General features: G+C 36.7%; 1 protein-coding gene across 4 annotated transcripts in view; it reads left to right on the top strand.

Moving 5' to 3' along the window:
- POLR3A (RNA polymerase III subunit A) overlaps nt 1–20,291 on the top strand; it is a 37,541-nt gene that overhangs the window by 16,472 nt on the left and 778 nt on the right. Inside the window, exons 20-33 of one of the 4 annotated variants that reach the window (XM_066324104.1) lie at nt 1,398–1,568; nt 2,369–2,482; nt 3,183–3,218; nt 6,251–6,337; nt 6,423–6,505; nt 7,904–8,074; nt 8,653–8,746; nt 8,856–8,948; nt 9,356–9,520; nt 10,200–10,364; nt 10,704–10,835; nt 12,104–12,236; nt 14,235–14,420; nt 14,922–16,267. In XM_066324104.1, coding sequence (XP_066180201.1) covers nt 1,398–1,568; nt 2,369–2,482; nt 3,183–3,218; nt 6,251–6,337; nt 6,423–6,505; nt 7,904–8,074; nt 8,653–8,746; nt 8,856–8,948; nt 9,356–9,520; nt 10,200–10,364; nt 10,704–10,835; nt 12,104–12,236; nt 14,235–14,383 — 1,593 coding nt within the window. In that variant the 3' untranslated portion in view covers nt 14,384–14,420; nt 14,922–16,267. Of the gene's footprint in view, nt 1–1,397; nt 1,569–2,368; nt 2,483–3,182; nt 3,219–6,250; nt 6,338–6,422; nt 6,506–7,903; nt 8,075–8,652; nt 8,747–8,855; nt 8,949–9,355; nt 9,521–10,199; nt 10,365–10,703; nt 10,836–12,103; nt 12,237–14,234; nt 16,268–20,291 lie in introns of those variants that run through there. The other 3 variants (XM_066324105.1, XM_066324103.1, XM_066324106.1) reach the window with 3 other exon arrangements.

The raw sequence follows: 20,291 nt of genomic DNA, 5'->3' as shown, positions 1-20,291 counted from the left end.
ACAGAGCAATTTATGCTGTGAAATACATGGCTTGGTGTGTTCTCCAGGAGGTGTGGAGTTTGTAAATGAGGCCTCAGACAATGGTACAATAATGTGCTTGTTTTAAGTTGTTTCCTCTTGAATATGGGTTGTAAAAGTCCATGTTCTGTGCAATTGTTGAGGATGACTTTCTGTGTAGGGTGTTACTAAACCTGATCTAAGTGATGACAGAAATGCAGCTAAAGCTCCCTTTCATTGTCTGTTCTCTCTAGGTAAGAAGCACCTTGGCCATAGAGACTTAGACTGGTTCTGTAACATTTTATTGTCTTTGGTTGTAAATAAATGTCTCTCCAACAAAGCTTCTTGCTGTTATGTGCAGTCTTAAGATTTCTGTTCCAACACTGAAGTAGTATTTAAATTATAGCCCTGTTCCCAGTATACCAGACAGTAGAAAAGCCAAGATAATTTGAGGCTGGGAACACATTCCAAGGTACACAAGTAACTGTACAAAGACAGAAAAAAAACAACTTTGGGGGTGGGTGACTAATTAGACCATTTGTCTCCAAAACTAATGGAATAATCTTGGTATGTGTGCAAGTACTTACATATATATATATATATATATAAATACAATAAGCAGCCTGCAGAATACTTTTCCTCTTCAGCTTTCTTCCTATATCAATGAATTGCAGCACATGGACTTTGAAATTTAAAGAAAAAGGTTTAACGTTTACTGTATCTCTACCTTTTTTCTCACCAGTGAGAAAAAAATACCAATATACAGTTTAGGTGATCTGATTTGCTATCACGGAGCAATGAAGTTCATCTTTCAAGTAAAAATGTTTTTAACCTAAACCATTTCAGATCATGCTTTCTTTTTGGGACTGCAAAGGAATATACTAGTAAAGGGATTTCTCAACACAAGGATTTAATGTAGGAGAAGCAGATAACCCAGATAGAAAAGTGGCTTTCGCAGGTGACCTCTTGGGTTTTTCTGAGTGAAAACAATCATTGAGTGGTTCTGCTTTCATACACAGAAAGTATTCTATCCCTTGAGAAATAAATCTGCTTGAAGAATATGAGTGTTATGTCAAAAAAAACAAAAACAGACCCAAATAAATCTCTGGAGCTAGAACAGGTTTTTGCAGCTTAGCATTAGGTCATTAGATTTTCTATACAATGGGATTCTAAATGTGGAGTATTGTGTTGTTGCATGAAATTTTGTTGACTTCTATGTTCTGTGGAATGTACAGTAAAGCCTGAGGGGTAATGTATGATTTTAAATAGGTTTTCATGCCCTCTCATCACTGTGTCAGATTTATTTCCCGAGTCTGGTTTCTGTTCTTCTGTTGCAAATCAGCAGCTATTTTTAAACAGATCCATTTTACTTTCCATGTACTTTGGTTTTTTTTCTTCAGAGACGTCTGGTAAAATCCCTTGAAGATCTTTGCTCACAGTATGATTTAACAGTCAGAAGTTCTACTGGTGATATTATACAGTTTATTTATGGAGGAGATGGCTTGGATCCTGCAGCTATGGAAGGCAAGGATGAGCCACTGGAATTCAAGCGAGTTCTAGACAATATCAGGGTAAGGATTGCTGAAATCCTTTTTGGAAGTGTGAAAATACTGTTAAGCATGGAGAAGAAAGTAATAAATGATGAGGAAAATTGTTTCACTGGAAGTACTTATTTTCAAATTGCCTCTTTAAAATGGTCCTGGTCAAGCTTTCAGCATGTGTATTTTAAGAGTAATAGATTTTTTTTTCCAGTGAAAGAGAGCAATTTGTGTACAGAGACTAAACTGTTTATAAGCTGTGAAAGGTAAAATTTCTTTCTGTGCTTCAACATAGTTTTAGGGCCTAATATCCAAGTCACTAGATAAATTACTACTGGCTTATTTGGTTACTAGTTTGGTACATTGCATAGATGAATTCTCTATTAAATTGAGATATGGATGTTCCTTGAGTTGAACTGGCTGCTGGTTGTTCAATAATATGGTGATGTTTGAAGACTTGTATTGTTCAGTGTTGGTTTTGTGGTTGGTTCGTGTGCCATGACCCTCTTCCCCCAGAGAAAAGCCTTTTGCTGAAATAACTGTTTAGATTGCTGTAATATGAGTGTAATAAATGGGTAGAACTAGAAATGTTTGGGTGTATACCTTCAGATTTGCAGAAATAAGGAGTGGATGTGGCCCTTCTTTTCACAGTAGTCTAATACAACATAGTAAACCAAAGCCAACAAAAAAAACACATTAAACAATCTACAACAAGTCACAACCAGAAATAAAGAATGCTGTTATTCAGTTCTACGTGTCTGTATTCTGTGTCTTTGCAATGGAGGTTTTGTGCCTGTGCTGTCTATGAAGAAGTTGTGTCTTTTCCTTTCAAGGCTGTCTATCCGTGCCAAAGTGAACCAGCCCTGAGCAAAAATGAATTGGTGTTAACATCTGAGTCCATCATGAAGAAGAATGAATTTCTTTGCTGCCAAGACAGTTTTCTGCAGGTAATTATGTCATTTCCTTATCACACTGTGATTAACGTCTCTTTATGAACTTTAGCCTGGACTTTAGCCTGTCTGGGACTAGTTACATGACTTTCAAGGGTGAGTGAAGGTTCACATGATTGCTTGCACTTTGAATTGTAAAATTCAGTTTGTTTGAAAGAGCACTGGGCAGTTTTAATATTTATGAGACCAACTACTTTCAAGTCTTCTTGAGAATCACTGATCAAAACTGTACAATTAACCTGCCTGTAGAATTAACCTTACCTCCATATAAAGCTGTTACATTGATGAAACTTCCAATTACTGGCACTGGTGAGAACAAGATGAATTTAGTGACCTGTGTTTGAAGGGTTTCTTTTTAATAGCCCAGAGTGTTCAGAGCACAAGCTAAACCTGAATTGCACTTCCATTGATAGAGTTGAGTTGAAAAAATAGTTATATCCATATTTGAAATATACTGTAAGTCTTAACTGCAAGTCTGAAGGAAAAGAAATCAAATAATTTAATATCAATTTGGGGATAAAGCTATTATTTAAAGTATATATCTTTTAAATCATATCATAAAAGCTTAAATAATTGTTAGCAATTTCAGGAGCACAGATATGGCTACATCACCTTAGTGATAATTAGCTAAAGATTTTTAAGTTTTAGATAGTTATATTTTCTTCTTTCCTTTTTTTTTCTCTGTTCATCTTGGAAGGCATTAACTGAGACAGGTTATGAAAAATATAATGAGGTAATCATAGCATGTGTGTGCACTGTGTGAGCATTAATGTTAGCGCTTTTTAGCTTAAGATGTCTGTATAGTGCTAAAGTAATTGATTAGCATATACACGTTACTGCTTGTTAAATTAAGACATAGGTGTTCATCACAATTATTTAACTTTCTTAACGTGAAAACTGTGACACATTAGTTAATACTCATTGCTAAATTCAAGGATGTTGGGGAACCTTTCTTTCAGTACTTTTTTCTAGAAGTCATTCTTGCATTCTCCAGGGATATGAGCGTGTTTTTCTGGTGTTTTCCTTTCTCTTCCTCCACTTTTCCATTCCAGAACGGAGATGCTTCTTAGTGCTGTTATTTTAGCAGGAAGTTCCTATAACAGGCTTATCCACTCCAGTCCAGAACACAGTTTGTCTAAATAGCCTCCTCCAAACAGGCAGCATTCTTTCTTCCTGCACTCAGCCCTTACTGGAGGAAATTCAGCTGATGAGAAAGCAGATTGTTGGCTGGCACAGTTAATTATGTTAATGTTTTAACTTATTTGAGTATATTAAAGTACAGGTGAAGGGAATTTTTTTTTCTGATTGGAATTGGACAAATCCTTTAAAACCGTCACAATAAAGAAAAGGTCAGTCATTTTTCTGTGCTTTTTTTTTGAGGAGATGGAATGGGAGTGCTGAGAATGTGGTGCAAACAGAGAAAGCTCAGCCAGTCAGTGCTGCCATGTGCAGAGTAGGCCTACTGGGTCTGCCTGAACTGGAGCAGATTTTGGCTGAATCTCGCGGCATCGTCTGTGCCCTTGTACATTCCAGTGGCTTCTTCACTGCACAGATTGCAGTGGGAGCTGTGCTTCTGGTGTGTAAATGATCCCACTAACCTGGCTGCTGGGACACCTGCTGCAAACCCTGGCTGTGTGTGCTTTGCACCCTGAACTGTCTTTGGCCTAAACAGCAGCTCTGGAGGAGTTGACAATGCCCTTGTTTAGCCACATCTTACTGAGCTCCTTTGCTGTCTTTTTGTTAATCTGGTCCAGACTAAGATTTCATGGATTTAGAAGCTGTGAAAAGAGTCAATGATTTTTTGAGTCTATTCTGGAAGTTACATAGCTTTGCTCTAAGAAATCCAGAGAGGGAGAGAGGCTCAGCAAAGAGTGAGCCACGATTTCATTCCGTTTGTAGCAAAAATTAATCCATAGTTTGGATAAATTGCCAACAGATACCTGAAAGCTGAGAAGAGTAAGTAATTTCCTCTTTAAGGTCTTCTGCATGAATAAAAATTTGGCAATTGAAAATAAATCCTCAGAGATTTATCTACACCTTCTCTGATTCTGGTATATGGAAATAACATATAATTTTGAGTATTTTATTCAGAATTACATATTATAATTGACTTATTGTGTTGGAGTTTTTTGGTAGTTTTTTTTTAAGTACTTTGGAATCAGGCACTGTCAGAGGAAAAATCTTCTGCAAGTCCTGCAAAATTCCTTTTTTATGCACCTGTAATAAAAAGATTAACTTCTCTAATACACATGATTGCCTAAACACTTATTTTAGGAAATAAATCACATTACCAATTTTTTGCTAATATTTTGGGGTCAAAAGCCTTTTAAAATGTCCAAATATATTGTTTGTGAATAATGCTACTTACTGCAGGACAAAGAAGAAAAAGGGAAAAAACATAAGAATGCATCCTGTCATCCAAGTGAGGAAGCAACTTTGAAGCATCCATTCCAGCAGCACTTTCGTTGTCTGTTTTTCCTTTTGAACTTGGTTCTGGTATTTACAGAAAATAATGTACACTCTAGAAATACCTTGAATGCCAGTAAGAATGTTGTTATTTTGAGAGTGAGAATTATGTTAGAATGTAACAGAGGTGTTTTTATAATGATTCTGTGAACTCAGCTGTGGAGAAAAAAAAATGGCAGTCAGTCCCTCAGATACTTACTCAATTTTGCAAGCAATTGTCAGTGGTCAGCTGACTGTGGTGGTTGCAAGGAGTCCCAGTATCTAGTGCAGAAGAGGTGATGCTGTTTAGCCATCACTCTGTTGGGTAGGACTAATGGGATAGAAGGGGTTTAAAAAGACTCTAAAAAATCAAAGTGTTTTTTTCTCTATGGAGGCTTTCCTAAATCATGGTTGAAATAGATGGGAAGGGTTTTCATCTTGCATTTTGTTTATATTTTGGTTTTGATAACCTTGTGTTATGGTTATGACTTGCACTGAGTGCACATTTGTGGAAGAGTTTAATCACAGATCTCATATTTTATGACTTCTAGTGTGCATGTCTATATCTAAAGGGTAATGACCAAATGATTTTTTTATAGAATAAATGTTGGATATTTTTCTAACAGTATTGTTTCAGTTTATGTTCTAGTAAAGGCTATTAAAACTTCTTTTGGATAAGCCTGGTAAGAGAGTGAAAGGTCTATGTATTGTGATATGTTAAATGCAATTATATGTAAGACCTCTCCACAGCATAGAGAAGTTATTTGAATTATTTTAGGTCAAGACTGGCATGTATATAATAGTTTTGAGGGTTTTTTTCTCCCAAATAAAAAATCTCAAATCTCTGAAATCTGTCCAGCAGATATACTTTATATGCTTCCTCTCTTGCCACAGTCTTTCCATTTTGACTATTTTGAATACTGAGAAATGAGTGAGAATGTGTTTGTGTCAGTAACGCCAAAGAAAGAGAACTTTGAGTTGGGGTTTTTAAGTTATTAAATCACTTTCAGTAAGCGGTGGGTAGGAAAGATCAACCTAAGTCAGGTATATCTTCACCTGTCAGAGTGTGCTCAGGAAGGATGCTTTTATTCAGCATGGACCATAGTCCTCATGTACTGCTACTGATTTGTGGCTACTCAAAAGTGGATCTGGTTTGCAAAACTCTAATGTATGTGTTTGTCTAAATTTTGATGTTTTTCTCTACATATTGTGCATTTTTAATTTATTGTAAGTATTTGGAGCTCTAAGTAAATAACATATTGTTGAAGACTTCAAGTGGAGACTGTGTCTTTGCTTACTGTGGTTTTAATGTGATTTCAGGAAATTAAAAAATTCATCAAAGGTGTTTCTGAGAAGATTAAAAAAACTAGAGACAAGTATGGAATTAATGACAATGGCACAACAGAGGTAAATAGTTTCAATGGGGTAATGATGTAGTTCTTTTCAATCTTCATAAGTTGTTGCTTTTCCAACTATTTCATTCTCTTTTCAGCCAAGAGTTTTATATCAGTTGGATAGGATTACTCCAACACAACTAGAGAAGTTTCTGGAGACTTGTAGAGACAAATACATGAGGTGAGTGTTCACCCGGCTGTGTTCTCAATGCTGCTGTTTTGTTTGTACTGTAGGGGGGTGTATTTTGCAGTACAAAGAATTAGAAACAATTGGCTCCAGTGACATAAACATTACAAGACAAAGGCAGGATGCAAAAAAAAAAAAAAAAGCATTACTGTCTACAGGTGTGCTTGTTAAGGCAGAGTTGAGTCTTGTACAAAAGTTCTAGATGTCTAACAGATGGGTTTTTTACATTTGTCTTGAGTCAAAATCAGATCCTTTCATTAACAGACTTTGCTGTCCTTTTACATTGTTAAAAATGCTTTAAGTCTCATTTTATATTTCTTGAGCATGCAAAGCTATCTGCTTGTGTTTAAACACCTTCCTTCTGAAGTAATAGTAATCATACCAACAAGTACAGTTTTAGCCTTTAGCTACTCATTACTTATATCCACAGACTGTGTTTTGACAGCAGATTCTGGTAAAAGCCAAAAGTGATGGGATTCAGAGTAAGGGAGGATATTGTTTAAACACTTCACATTCTTACACCCACTGTCAGACATGTTTCTTTCCTCCCCCTCTTGCAGGAGGTTTTTGAAAACCTTCATTAAGTCCATGCAGAACAAAGTCTAAATAGATAAGTTTCAAATTGATATGAATTTTGATAGCTATTCTTGATCTGTACAGTCTGCGGAGTTATATTGCACTTTGTTCTAAAATGTTCTTTGATCTGTTATGCATTCATAGGATTCTTTTGTTTGTTATTGTCAGTTTCTGCCAAAATATTGCTAGTGTGGCTGTTCTATTCTCTTTATCCATTGCAATTTATTTCATTTACTTAGTCTTCTTGGATTTGGACATTCACATGCAGCCATGGGTGGCTCTCCTTTGTGGCTTGCCTCCATCAATTGTTTCCCAATGTTTTATTCTTCTAGAAAATCCATGTCTATGTTGAATTCTTAACTATTTTAAAGCAGTTACTAGTTTTTTTTTTTTCTTTTCCTTACTAGGAGTACTTGTTTACATTTGGCTTAAGTGTTTTTAGGCATGAATCGTTTTCATTTAGATGTTATCATTTTCATTGTAATAAGTAAATGTTAGCATATGGGATTTCCCTGGAGGGAGAATCCTGGATCTAGTGCTTGATGCTTAGGAGGAAGAGCACAAGCATTTTGTGATTTTTTTATGGAAGTTATACTGCATCTGTCAAATGCTTATATGACAGGGCATCTTCTTCCTTTGCATTAAATCAGTCTGAAAGTATTGATGACCTTTCAACCTCTCTCTTGTTTGTTTAGTAAAACACTGTGTTAACAAACTTCTCATATACTGACCAGAATAGTTTCTGTTGTTGTTTGCTTAGGATCTTATACCTTTTTCAGTTCCATATCTCTTTCTATTTTTTTTTTTTTTAATCAGGGCACAGATGGAGCCTGGTTCTGCAGTGGGAGCTCTTTGTGCACAGAGTATTGGTGAGCCTGGCACACAGATGACTCTGAAGACTTTCCATTTTGCTGGTGTTGCTTCAATGAACATTACTTTGGGTGTGCCAAGAATCAAAGAAATCATTAATGCTTCAAAGGCTATTAGGTACTAACATTGTTTTGATTTGTTTGGGGTTTTTTTTCCCTTTGCCCAAGTGAAACCTGATGGATAAATTTGCAATACATGATAGCATTTCCCTGTCCTCAGCAATATACTAGACATCATTCAATGCAAATACTCAAACAAGAAAAATCTGATGTCTGCCCAACTGTGATACTTAAGCCCAGAGAGAAAATCAAATAATGGAAAGTGATTATATGTTGAGTATAATATTTCCTTAGATGTCTCATCTGTTTTGAAGTGCTCTGATGCTTAGAAGTGCTTGAAGCCTACCTCTTTCTGGGTGTATGTGAGGTCATTCTTAAATAATACTGGAATAACATATGCCATGAAAACAGTCACTAGTACTTGTGTGTTTGCTTGTTTTTACTAGCCTGAAGTACCTGGAAAAGTAATTTTTTTAAATACACTTGAGGAAGCTGAAAATCTCTTAATCTTGCTAAATACTGCACTAGATAAGAGATGAATTCCATAAGGCAGGCTGTAATTCCAGTTGCCACCTGTACTCCAGCTGAGCAACTTCCTAGCTGGGTTTTTGTGTGTGTGTGTGTTTATTCCTGCAGCACCCCTATTATAACAGCACAGTTGGACAAAGATGATGATCCTGATTTTGCCCGTCTCGTTAAAGGAAGAATTGAGAAAACTTTGTTAGGAGAGGTAAGAAAATAGTTTTTTTGCTAATGTTTTAAATGTAAGCATTAGCCAATTGCCATGGGGCCTTCTAGCCATTTTTGCATGCTAACTGTTTTGTCCTTGTCTCTTAAAGATTTCTGAATATATTGAGGAAGTGTTTCTTCCAGATGACTGTTTCATCCTAGTGAAGCTGTCTTTAGAGCGCATTAGACTGCTGAGATTAGAGGTGAGTTTTCCAGTTCTTACACAGATTATACCTTGGATATGTTACAAAGGGTCTCTTAATCCTGTGTCAGAAATCACACCAGGGGAAGCTAGAAAAGGGAAGTAAATGGTGGATGTTGTGTGGCTATATTACATCTTGCTTTTCCTTGCAAAGTGGATAATTTCTCCTTTATTTGGAAATGAGAGAACATACATTAGTGTCTTGCTACACACAAGGATGCCATTTCTGTCCATTGGTTAATGTACAGGCTGGTACTCTCAGCATAGGATACTACTTCATGCAATTTATAGGACTAATTTAGAAGAGAATATTTGGATATTTTTTCCCCTACATTTTTCCTTTTTATAATCTGCTGAAAGATTGTTCCTTTTTTTTTCCTGATATTTGCTGGTTACCTTTTGCCACAGGTGAATGCAGAGACTGTGCGCTACTCGATTTGTGTCTCTAAACTCAGAGTGAAGCCTGGGGATGTTGCTGTCCATGGAGAAGCAGTTGTATGTGTCACTCCTCGTGAAAATAGCAAGAGTTCCATGTATTATGTATTGCAGTCCCTCAAGGAAGAGCTACCAAAGGTAAAAGCAAAGGCTGTCTCATGTTTTTGTGGGAGGTAATCAGTAGTAATAATTCGTTCCATGGTGGCCAGATGAAATAATTCTTGTCAGTATTGACAATGAAGATAGGTTGGGTCAGTAACTCTTGGCTTGTGGTGGTGCTGCCTTGCTGTTGAAACTAAGCCATCCTTTACTAATATTTGTAAATAAAATGGAAGCGCTGATACTTCCCTTACAACATTTACTGAAGCATTCCAAGTGCAGCAGCTGTATGAAGGAGTTACATCTGCTTCTGGCTGCATCTAGAATTGAGCATGACAGTATTTAGCATTTTTTCAGCTTTCTGTAAGGAGACTGTCTACTCTGGATTTTAAAAACAGAGATAAGTGAACCGTTATTATTAGCAGCTTCCCCTTTTATTTGTATGGGTCTGCCACCATTCAGACACCCAAACCTGAGTGTGGGAATAACTGACATAAAATATAAAATGTAGATAGTCAGTAAGGTTTACAGTACAGTGTCAGTGTCAGTTTTGCACTAGTGTATTTAAGAGCAGGAAGTCTTATTCATATGTGTTTTGAGTGAGCCTTTATTCCACATACTACACCTTCTCAATAGGTTTGAATGCTGCTAAGTGTTACCCTTTTATACTGTGTTCCTGTATACATCAGAGTTACTAGGGATTTTTTGTTTTGTGAAGGTTGTAGTGCAAGGCATACCAGAGGTTTCCCGAGCTGTCATTCATGTTGATGAACAAAGTGGAAAGGAAAAATACAAACTTCTGGTTGAAGGTGATAATCTACGAGCTGTTATGGCTACTCATGGAGTGAAAGGAACAAAAACATCCTCTAACAACACTTATGAGGTAATGTCTAAATGGATGCTCTAGGGTTTTCCCCACAGCATCTTTACTGCAAGTGCTTGTTTGTGCTCAGATGCAGCAGTTGATAGGAAATGAAGCCTGATTTCACTAATGTGTGTCAAAATGCATTAACACAAGAGAATAATTCACTGGCAGCACTGTTCACTTCAAAGAAGCTGTTTCTATAAATATTTTTCAAAGGGGGAAGTTTAAAAGGGTGGTCATAGAAATGGAATATCAATGTGCTATCAGACTGTATTTGTTGCAGGGATATACTTGCTCCAAGCACTTGGTTCTTCATTCATGTAACGTGCAACAATCATGTAACAATCTCTTGTGTAGGTAGAGAAAACTCTGGGAATTGAAGCTGCTCGGACGACCATTATCAATGAGATTCAATATACCATGGTGAACCATGGCATGAGCATTGACAGGAGACATGTGATGTTATTGTCTGATCTAATGACTTACAAGGTTTGTACTAACTATGTTTTTTCTAAATGGCACACTGGCCTGTTTATACAAATTAATTTTATTGTGTGTGTGAAGGCTGGATGAGCTCAGGAAATGGAAATTCATCCTGGGCTTAAAGAATTCAAACTTGTACTGACCTAATACTAGTATTTGTATTTTACACAAAATACCTAATTACTCTAGTTCTTTGGGGGAGGAGGGATCTATTTTGATATATAATCTAATCAAATAGATATAATGAGTAGGCAACAATAACTTCATATTGAAGATAGATATCTAGATACCTAAAAATGATGGTGTGAAAAACAACTGTTTGGGTAGCCATGCACACAGTTTAAGGCTTGCTGTGCAGAAAACCCCACGGGGAGTGGTTTGTAACAGCTGCACCTTATGTGAGAGGCGAAGGATGCAGACATTACAAATACAATCAGCTGACATGAACAGTCTTACACAATGTGTTAGTACAAAATCATATCTGATCTTTACTGATGGATTTTTTTTCTTTCACGTTCATTATGGTTTTTAGACTTGAGTACACTTAGTGAGGTAAGATCTTGCAATTTGCCAGAGTGCAAATTTAATTTGGTTTAATTTGGGTGACATGGATGGAGTTCTGATCTATTCCAAAACTGCAGAGCTTTGTTGTACTGAGCTGCAGCAGTCCCCAGGGCTGACCCTGTGAAGCTGCAGCACAGCAGTAGAAAAGGGCATCAGAGTGCCTTGTTTTAAACTTGGTGGGCTCCTACCATGCATTCTTTTGCCTGTACTTTTGACTTAGGCTTCTGTGTGCAACCTGATATAATCAGATGTTTCTAACAAACATAGGCAAAAACAGGTCAAGTTAATTTAAAAAGCTAATTGCCTTTTTTTCTGGAGAGTGAAAAAACAAAGATTTAGTATCTTCTGTTATCTCCTGGCAACTGAGGTCAGATTTATCTGTAGGTAATAGGCAGTAGATTCAGCATAGTGCTCTCAGACCCCACTGGAGTTTGTAGCTCAGTAGCCAGTTTATAATTGTAGGGGTTTTCCTCATGGCCATGTTTCTTTCAATTTGTTCAATACTCAAGATTTATTCAAGATCTACTAACCATTTATAGCAGTTTATGTTGTATATGAAGAATGACTTTTGTTTTATGTAAATATGATTACTACCAAACCACTAACCTTCAGGATGTTCAACTGTGAATCAGTGTATTATGACAATACTCTATCGTAGATAGTATATTTGTTTACTCAGGCTTACACTTTGGGTTTTTCCATCAATCAAGGGTGAAGTGCTGGGCATTACCAGGTTTGGACTGGCAAAGATGAAGGAAAGTGTGTTGATGCTGGCTTCTTTTGAAAAGACTGCAGACCATCTCTTTGATGCTGCCTACTTTGGACAGAAGGATTCTGTTTGTGGTAGGTATTGCAAAGTCTGTTCCAGTTTGTGGTCATTATCCAGCCTCTGTGAAACCTCTTCAAAGCACTGGAGTCTGTCTTTGCATTGGTCTTTGTTAAGCATCCTGTTCAGCTGCTATGTCAAAAACTTGAGGTCTGAGGATAATTCATCCTAGAAGTCCTAGAAGTTTGTTGTGTGTTTCTCTACTTCTAATCTCTGACTGAGATCTTGAAGTCAGTTGGATATTTGTTGGATGTTTCTTAAAGGAGACTTTGAGTAATTTGGTTTTACTTCTTACCCTAGATCTCAGTGAAATACTATGAAATTTGTCCCACTATCAATAGTTCTGTTTTTTTCAATTGTGAAAGTTTGTATATTTTCGATACCTAGAGCCGTTGAATAAATCTGGTACCTTACTCAGTATTTAGGTTTCATTTTCATTCCTGCTAAGAAGTAGGAAGACAGGTACATCTCAGTCTAAATGAAGATTATACTCTTACCTGATTGATAAGGTCATTTAGCGCTTGTACCTAGAAATAAACAGGCCCAGTTCTTCACTTCTTCATTTAATTCTAATCTAAATAAATGAAAATTGTGTGTCTTTGTTTTTTAATTAGAAGTTGTGTTTATCAGTATTCATTTTGTTAACAGCAGATGAGATAACTGTTGTCAGAAATTTATTTTTAAATATATCTGTTCTTGAGTTTTAAATTTAAGTACATTAGCAGCCACTGAATCATCTTACTGAGCTCATGAAAGAATCTGGTAAATTTTGAAAATACACATATTTTGGCTACATATGCACAAGTGTATGCATGCCCACATACATAGAGCAAACAGAAAACTTAGTAAATGAGTTCTCACATTCTGTTTGTCTCTTTATTTTGTGCTTAATTGAAATAATTATGGGGGGGTTAATGCCTTTGTCCCTATTCATTTCAAATTTTCTTCTCCTTTAAGCTACATATATTTTGGAACTGAATCGTTAAAGAGTCTGTCTCATAGCTTAAACAGAGTAAAACAGGTTTCCCCCTTTTCAAGATCTGTTTATGCAATGCCTACCCTCCTGGAGCTGGAATTGCTCATTAGGAGTTTCTGGGTCCTATTGAAATACAGAAATATGTATGTGTTATGTTTAGGTTAACTAGTTTGTGTGTATGTCTAGGAAGTCTTAGTGTAGCCAGTTTCAAACAGTGCTTTGTGCACAATATTTTCTGAATCTTCATTCATACACATTTAGATTGTAAATCAAGTCAGAATTTTAAGCAAATTTATTTCATCCTTTGTGCATTCAAAGGTACAGCTAGTCATTGTTACCTTATTAAATATCTAAGAAGGACAATCTAGTTAAACTCCTGAGAATGTGTAAAAATGTCATTTGGATCATAACAGCATGCTGAGAGAGAAACGCTGGTATCTGAGAGCTTGCTTTGCACGTGGAACGGTCTTTGGAACAGTTGTGCACATTGGTAGATCTGGAATATAAATGTGTCAGCACACTGGATGAAAATGTTATAACCACCAAAAATCATTGGGACAGGCTCCATCTTTCACTTCAAAATTAGCACTTTTTGAGTGATGAAAATGCCAGGAGCGTTATAGCTCAAGTATTTCTATGCCTTTCTCACTGGGAACTTGGGGAGGTTTCAAGGGAACCCTGCCAGGTTTGACTGAAGCCTTAGCACTGAGTCAGAGAACGAACATGAAGTAAGTTTGCCTTGCATCTTCTGTTATAGGCACTGAACAAGCCTTCTCTAAAAACCAGCCTTCTGAAGGGCTTTCATTTCTGGAGAAGATGTTTAGGTTAGGTTGAGTTGTTCCTGTAGAATTTAACACTGTTTAAGTAACATAGTGGTCTGATGGTCATAACATTTAACTTTGTCCAGTGAAGAGACCTTGGTGTTTACATGTGAAGTTCAACATTTTGTAGGCAACATAAAGCAGAATGGGCAAATGAAAGTAGTTTTGTAAACTCTTGCTGTTCAAATGTTCACTGTGTTTGTTTGGTTTTTTCCTAGGTGTTTCTGAGTGCATCATCATGGGAATTCCAATGAATATTGGAACAGGACTTTTTAAACTGTTACACAAAGCAGACAAAGAATCAACCCCTCCCAGGCGGCCTCTGATATTTGATCATAATGAATTTCATATTCCCATTCTTACATAGAATTTGGACATAAAACAAGATAGCAGACCAAGAAATAGTAAGCAAACATAATTTAAATAATGGAGTGAATGGAAATAATATCAAAAGAATTGCCCAACTGTTCACCACCTGTTGTTAGTACGGACCCTGAAAGGAGAGAGTGCACCAGAGGGCAGGAGCAACTTTAAAGTGGATTTCACCTGATAACATTTTCTTTTTTGTCTGAGAATGTTTGCTTTTTCTGTTATGGGTGGAAGCTGTTATTAACTCAGTATTTATTACATGTGTATTCAGATTTTATTAAAAACAAAAAATTGCAAGAATGTTCTGTGAATTTGCCTAGAGTGCTTTTGGAAATGTCCTCTCAACAGGAGCTGCAGAGGTCTGCAGATGTTAAGAACAGGAACTTCAGAAAACTGGAAGTGAGTCTGTGATTAATTCATAGTGAGTTCAGAAGTGCTGTTCAAAGTGTTTGAAATACTTGCTCTTTGCTTTTGGTAGTTTTAATTTGTTTTGCTTTATCCCAAGCTGTTATCCAGTAAATTATTTTACTCCCTAGGATTCTGTTTTGGGACCATATCTACAAGAGGCTGTACATTGTGGCTGCTAAGTTCTGAGAAGACTGTTGTAAGAACATTGCAAATTACAGATAGCTTTTCCTATGACAGCAACTGTCGAACTGCTGGAATCAGTAACTGACAGTAATCTTAGTTTTGGGAAGGTTTCGTAATTGAGCAGGATCATGTGAACAACCTAGTTGTAGTTCATTATAAAAAGTAGAAATTGAAGGTGATGTTGTTTTTATGCATTGCCATGAAATAATTTGGAAACATCTTTAGCTTTAGTCGACTAAAGCAGTTTTCAGAATGATTATAGATCTCAAATCATTTCAGTGTAGTATGTTTAAATTAATGTGGTGCTGTGGAGGGGGAGAGTATGGTAGTGTTCAGTCAGCAGTGTTTGAATACTCAGTGTGCTCATGACATGGGTTAAGGTTGGAGAGAAATTAAGTAGAGAAAAAAGCTGCAATTGTGTCCTCATAAAGTAAAAGCAGGCTGGTGAGTATTCTAGCATTTGAAGGTGAACAAGTTTGTGCTGCAGTTTGTCTTTATGTCCACCAAAAGTGTAAGGCTACACTCAGAGACTGTGAATCTATTGGTTTAAGTCTTAAGGTACCACTGTGTCTGGTTTTAAATTCATCCTCCATGCAGATAAGATCTCATGTGGAATTCAACACAACTGTTCTCAAATTATTTTGTATGTTCAGTGTGATGCAAAAATCTACTGCTGCTTAGATTTTGGCAGGGTGAAGGTGGAGAATGTAGTGCATTTAGTATCTGCTCTGAAAGCTACATTATTAGCTCTGAAATCTAAATTATTTTGCTATCTCTGTTTTAGCAGTAGAAATTTCAGGATAAATTAAAGTTTTCTTTGTGATCTCAGTGAGATTGCCACTTACTCATTTGTCTATTTGTTTTGCAATATACAAATTTAACATGGGTTGGGGCTTCATGGAGAAAAAGCCCATAAACCTCTCCTGTGGTTAAGTTTTATCATGGGGAATTCTACTGATAGAGCTTGGCATTTTTGTGAATAAAGATTCTTCTCAAGATCTAAATGGGTGGAGTTTGTGTTGGAACAAATAACCATGTCTTTCCTTTTTCATTTGGTTGGTTGATTGATTGGGTTTTTATTCGGTTGGTTTTGTTTTTTTGGTTTTGGGTTTTTATTTATTTCGGTGATTTGGGGGGGGTTGTTTAGTTTGGTTTCGGGTTTTTGTAAATACAGGAAAATGAGCTATTTAAATGCTGGGTTCACTCTCTTGTATGTTTGAAAATTAGGAATAAAATGACGTATTTTGTAATTTTCTTAACTATGACAATAAAAAGAGGCAGAGGTAAAGAATATGTGAACCTTGTGTTTATCTATGGATGTATTATATTTCTGTGTGATTAATTTATGGATGAGCTAACCTCCATTTATTTTATTTGCTTAGTTAGTGAGATAGTAGAGAATTATTGAGTTGAAATCTCAGGTATTTACAACATAAATGAATAAGTAATAGAAAAACTATCTTGCTTAAAGTCACAATGTCTTGTCCTCAGAGCATGCTCTGAGCCTCATGAGTGTTTCAACCAAAAATAGATTGTTTACAAGAGCACTCTGAATTAGTAATTATTGTTTGAGCTCTCTCTACAGTCAGTAAACAAATTAGCTGTTGGATTTCACTCATAAGCAGCTTTTTTTAAGGGTCACATTTAACAGTCAAGGAATGGTACTTTGGAATATTAAAATTTCCATTTTCATTAATTTTTTTAGCTTTAGTTTTGGTTTAATTTTTAAAAAATAAATACTGTTTTCCACATTTCCCTCTATTTTCTAATTAATGTGCTAATTAAAATTAGTTGTGTAAATTTTCAAGAAATAATTTTTCTTTCAAATATTCATATCCTGCTTTTTCATCTTCATTTTTTTCCATCTGTTTTAAAACAAATCTAAACTTCACATTAAATGAAATACTTTCTTGGTGTGTTTATCAGGAAACTACTTCACACATGTGTCTTATCTGCAGAGAGAGAAGAAAACAGCTGCACATGCTATATAGGCTTCCTGTTATGACTGGAAAGCTGGAAGTAAATCCAGAATTGGGCTGCTTTGGTCCATAACTTGAAGAATTTTAGTAGAGAGAGGGTTATTCCCCTTTTGCTTATCTGTGCTTAAAGAAAATAGAAAATAGAGGAAAGCCATATGAATGCTGTGTTTTAACTACAAGTAGGATAAAATTTGGCTGTTTCAGGACAAATACTCCTTGATGTCTGACCATTTGGCAGTGTTTCTGTAGAAGTTGAAGGAATCACTGCAACAGGAATTTCATGATTTTGTATCACTGTGCTTACAGACAGGAATGTCTTTAAAAACCCATAGCAAACAGGGTACAGATTTTCATAGCATTTGCATGTTTTCCTAAATTATTCTGTACAGGTAACTAATCTATCTTCAAAGTGATTGGCTAAGGTTTGTATTCAGACCTAGGAAATTAATGTTGGTAATTAAATATGTAGGGGAAAGAAAGAAAATGAGTAACGGTCTATTATTTTATTATCCAAGAACAGAAAAATTAAAAGGGATCAAATTATAAGATATGTTAATATTTTAATGCACCAATATTTGACAGATTATTTGGATGTGAGAATGGTACTGATATAAATGCATAGCAAGTTTATCTTGAAGAATGAATACCAAAATTCTGCAGGCTAATCTGAAAGACTCATGAAAAACAAACCAGCCCTGCTACTTTTGTGTTTCAGTGCTTGTGAAAATGAATCAAAGTTTCTTGTAGCTGATAAAATGAAAGTTTTATAACATTCCTTCTAATGGAATTAAATCATATCGTCATCTTCCACTAGAGAGCAGCGTTTTCTTTTGAGAAAAGACGTATTGGAGAGCTTCTTTATTTTTTTTCCTGTTAAAAACGGGGTTTTTGCAGTATCAGGACTGAAATGTAACTATGGGAGGGAAAGTTACCTGTTAAAATTATGTAATGGGGAAGGAGATAAAGGGGACTGAATTTTCTTAAGAAGGAGAAAGCAGAGTCCACATACAGTTTTTCATTAATCAGTAACATTTTCACTTGCGTATCTTTTGTCTATCTGGCTTAAAAAACAAACCAACAAAAAACAGTAGTTAAGTAAAGGCTCGAGTCATTCCTAAAAGAATGTTGAGAGTTTCTCCTGTGAGGTGATAGAACAGTGGCTCTGCAGTGAGTGGGGGCGTGTCTTTTGTGGCAGTGTTTTCCATGCAGCCGAGATTGTTCCAATCTGTGTTCAGTCTCTCCAGCGCTGAAATCCAGCTCCCAGAGCTGCTCTGAAGCGTGAAGTCCTGGCAGCTGCCTCGGGAGTGTCTCACATCCTTCAGCTGCTGCAGAACTCCAAGGCAAGACTGCATTAAAAACATTGGAAGGTGATGCTGATCGATGCAAGAGACCAATGGTTAGGACTGGAAATAATATGAAACAGGTGCTCTTCCCGGTGTAAAGACAGCTGAAACCAGCAAGATTTATGAAAGATGACTTCCACTTGAATGTCTGAAAGCTACAAGGGTGCCTGTCATTTGTTAGTTCCTGTTGGATTTGTGACTCAATTCACAGTGGTGAGAACCTAGAATTGGCTGGCTGTGCTTAGGGGTTCTGTGAGCCTTGAGCTGCCATGGCACTGCATTGCCTACACCACCGCTGTTACTTCTGTGTGTGTCAGATGGCAAAAGGTGTTTCTTCATCTAAAGAGTCATGGGAGTCCAAGCCTTCAGGATCAGGAACAATTGCATGCTCCTTTGGGAAGCAAGGAGAGTAGATAGGACTGATACTGTACAGGGATGTGGTTTCTGCAGGTGTTGAGGATAGAGGGAAGGAGGCTGAAAAGACAGGAGATACAGAAATAAGCAAATGTGTATGGAAGCAGAGTAGAAATCTGCTTGAGGAAGAAACAGAGATAGCAGCTGGGTAAAGTGAGACACCGATATTCATAATCTCTTTAAGGAGTCCTAGTGAAGTAATGGAAATAGCTGGGAAAAGGACAAGTATTCATTCCTGAGAACTAAAATTTTGTCATTTTTCCTGGGGATTGCTCTTACTGGCTGTGATAAATGATAGTTAAATCATTGTTCATTTTGTAGATGACTGTTAATAATGAGCAATAACTGAATTAATTCCTTTAGGTATTCTTTCTGTTTAGTTATAAAGCTCTTTCAACCAACTGTGCATAATTACAGCTGCTGAACTACACTGATTGCTACTGTTAAGTGTAAAAACTGATGTTCCTGATGGCTTCTGGCACAGCTCATGCGGAAGACTGTAGCAATAATTAAGCAGGCAAATAGAATCTTTTAAAATGTGTTGATACCTGCAGATAGATCAGAAATGTTCCTAGAAAACCCTTAGCTGAGGTGTTTTTAATAATACATAAGTCATGCTACTGGGACAAGAGACACAAATTACGTCCATTACATTCGTCTCATTTTGTCTCTTCCTAGAAGAGAGGTGACAAAATCCATGAAGAGCAGACAGGTAATTCAAGGAATTTTGTGAAGAAAAGCTATTCTATGTAGGTTTTTCTGTTGGTGCTGTTGATTATAGCATTGTGGTGGCAGATATTTATTGCAAACTGTCCTAATGTTTATGTTGGTTTCAGAACCAGAGAGTGTAGAGGAATCTTACTTCATGGATAAAAGAGGACGTGCAGGTGGCTCTCAGGGTCCACAGAAAGCTGGTGCACCCCTCAAAATTTCATACCAAGTTCTTTCTCCTCCATGATAGAGATGTTTTCCCAGGTGGAGACAGTGTTGGCCAGAAATGAAGCTGTTGCAAAAGCAGCAGGTACCTGGACTATTAACCACAGGCATATTCTCCTTTTTGTGGAAGTGTAGGTTGGTTGCTTAATCTTTGATACATATTACAATTTTCTCAGTGGGCATCCCTTTTAAATGTTAAACTGTGTCGATTTTTAAAAGCAAAATAAAGAAAATTATTGTCAAGAAATGCAAAAGCAATTGTGAAATTGTGCTGGTGAACTTCAGGAGTCACAGAAAATGTCAGAATTACTTGTGAGACTCTAAAGTTACGTTTCTTGATTTATTATTCCAGGGCTTGTTGGTTTCTGGGAATTGATTAGTGTGGTGTGATTCATCCTGGTGTGTCACAGGCAGGAGATTGTTTGGCTCAGGCTGATTGACAGCACCCCCATGGTGAACTGCTGATGGTGTTTGGAGTGATGAGGGTGGCTCTGGCCATGTTGTGGTGCAGGCTTGAAGCAGGGACAGTGTGTGACTCATTTCTGTAGGGCACAGTGGGTAGGGGATTTCTCAGCTCTTACTCTGCCCTGATCCCTGCACTTTTCCAATTCAGTGATGTTAAAATGTCTGCTGTATGTGTAGA

Source organism: Sylvia atricapilla, chromosome 8 (genome assembly GCF_009819655.1).
Source record: "Sylvia atricapilla isolate bSylAtr1 chromosome 8, bSylAtr1.pri, whole genome shotgun sequence".
In the NCBI taxonomy this organism is placed as follows: domain Eukaryota; kingdom Metazoa; phylum Chordata; class Aves; order Passeriformes; family Sylviidae; genus Sylvia; species Sylvia atricapilla.
This window is presented reverse-complemented; position numbering and strand designations above follow the sequence as displayed.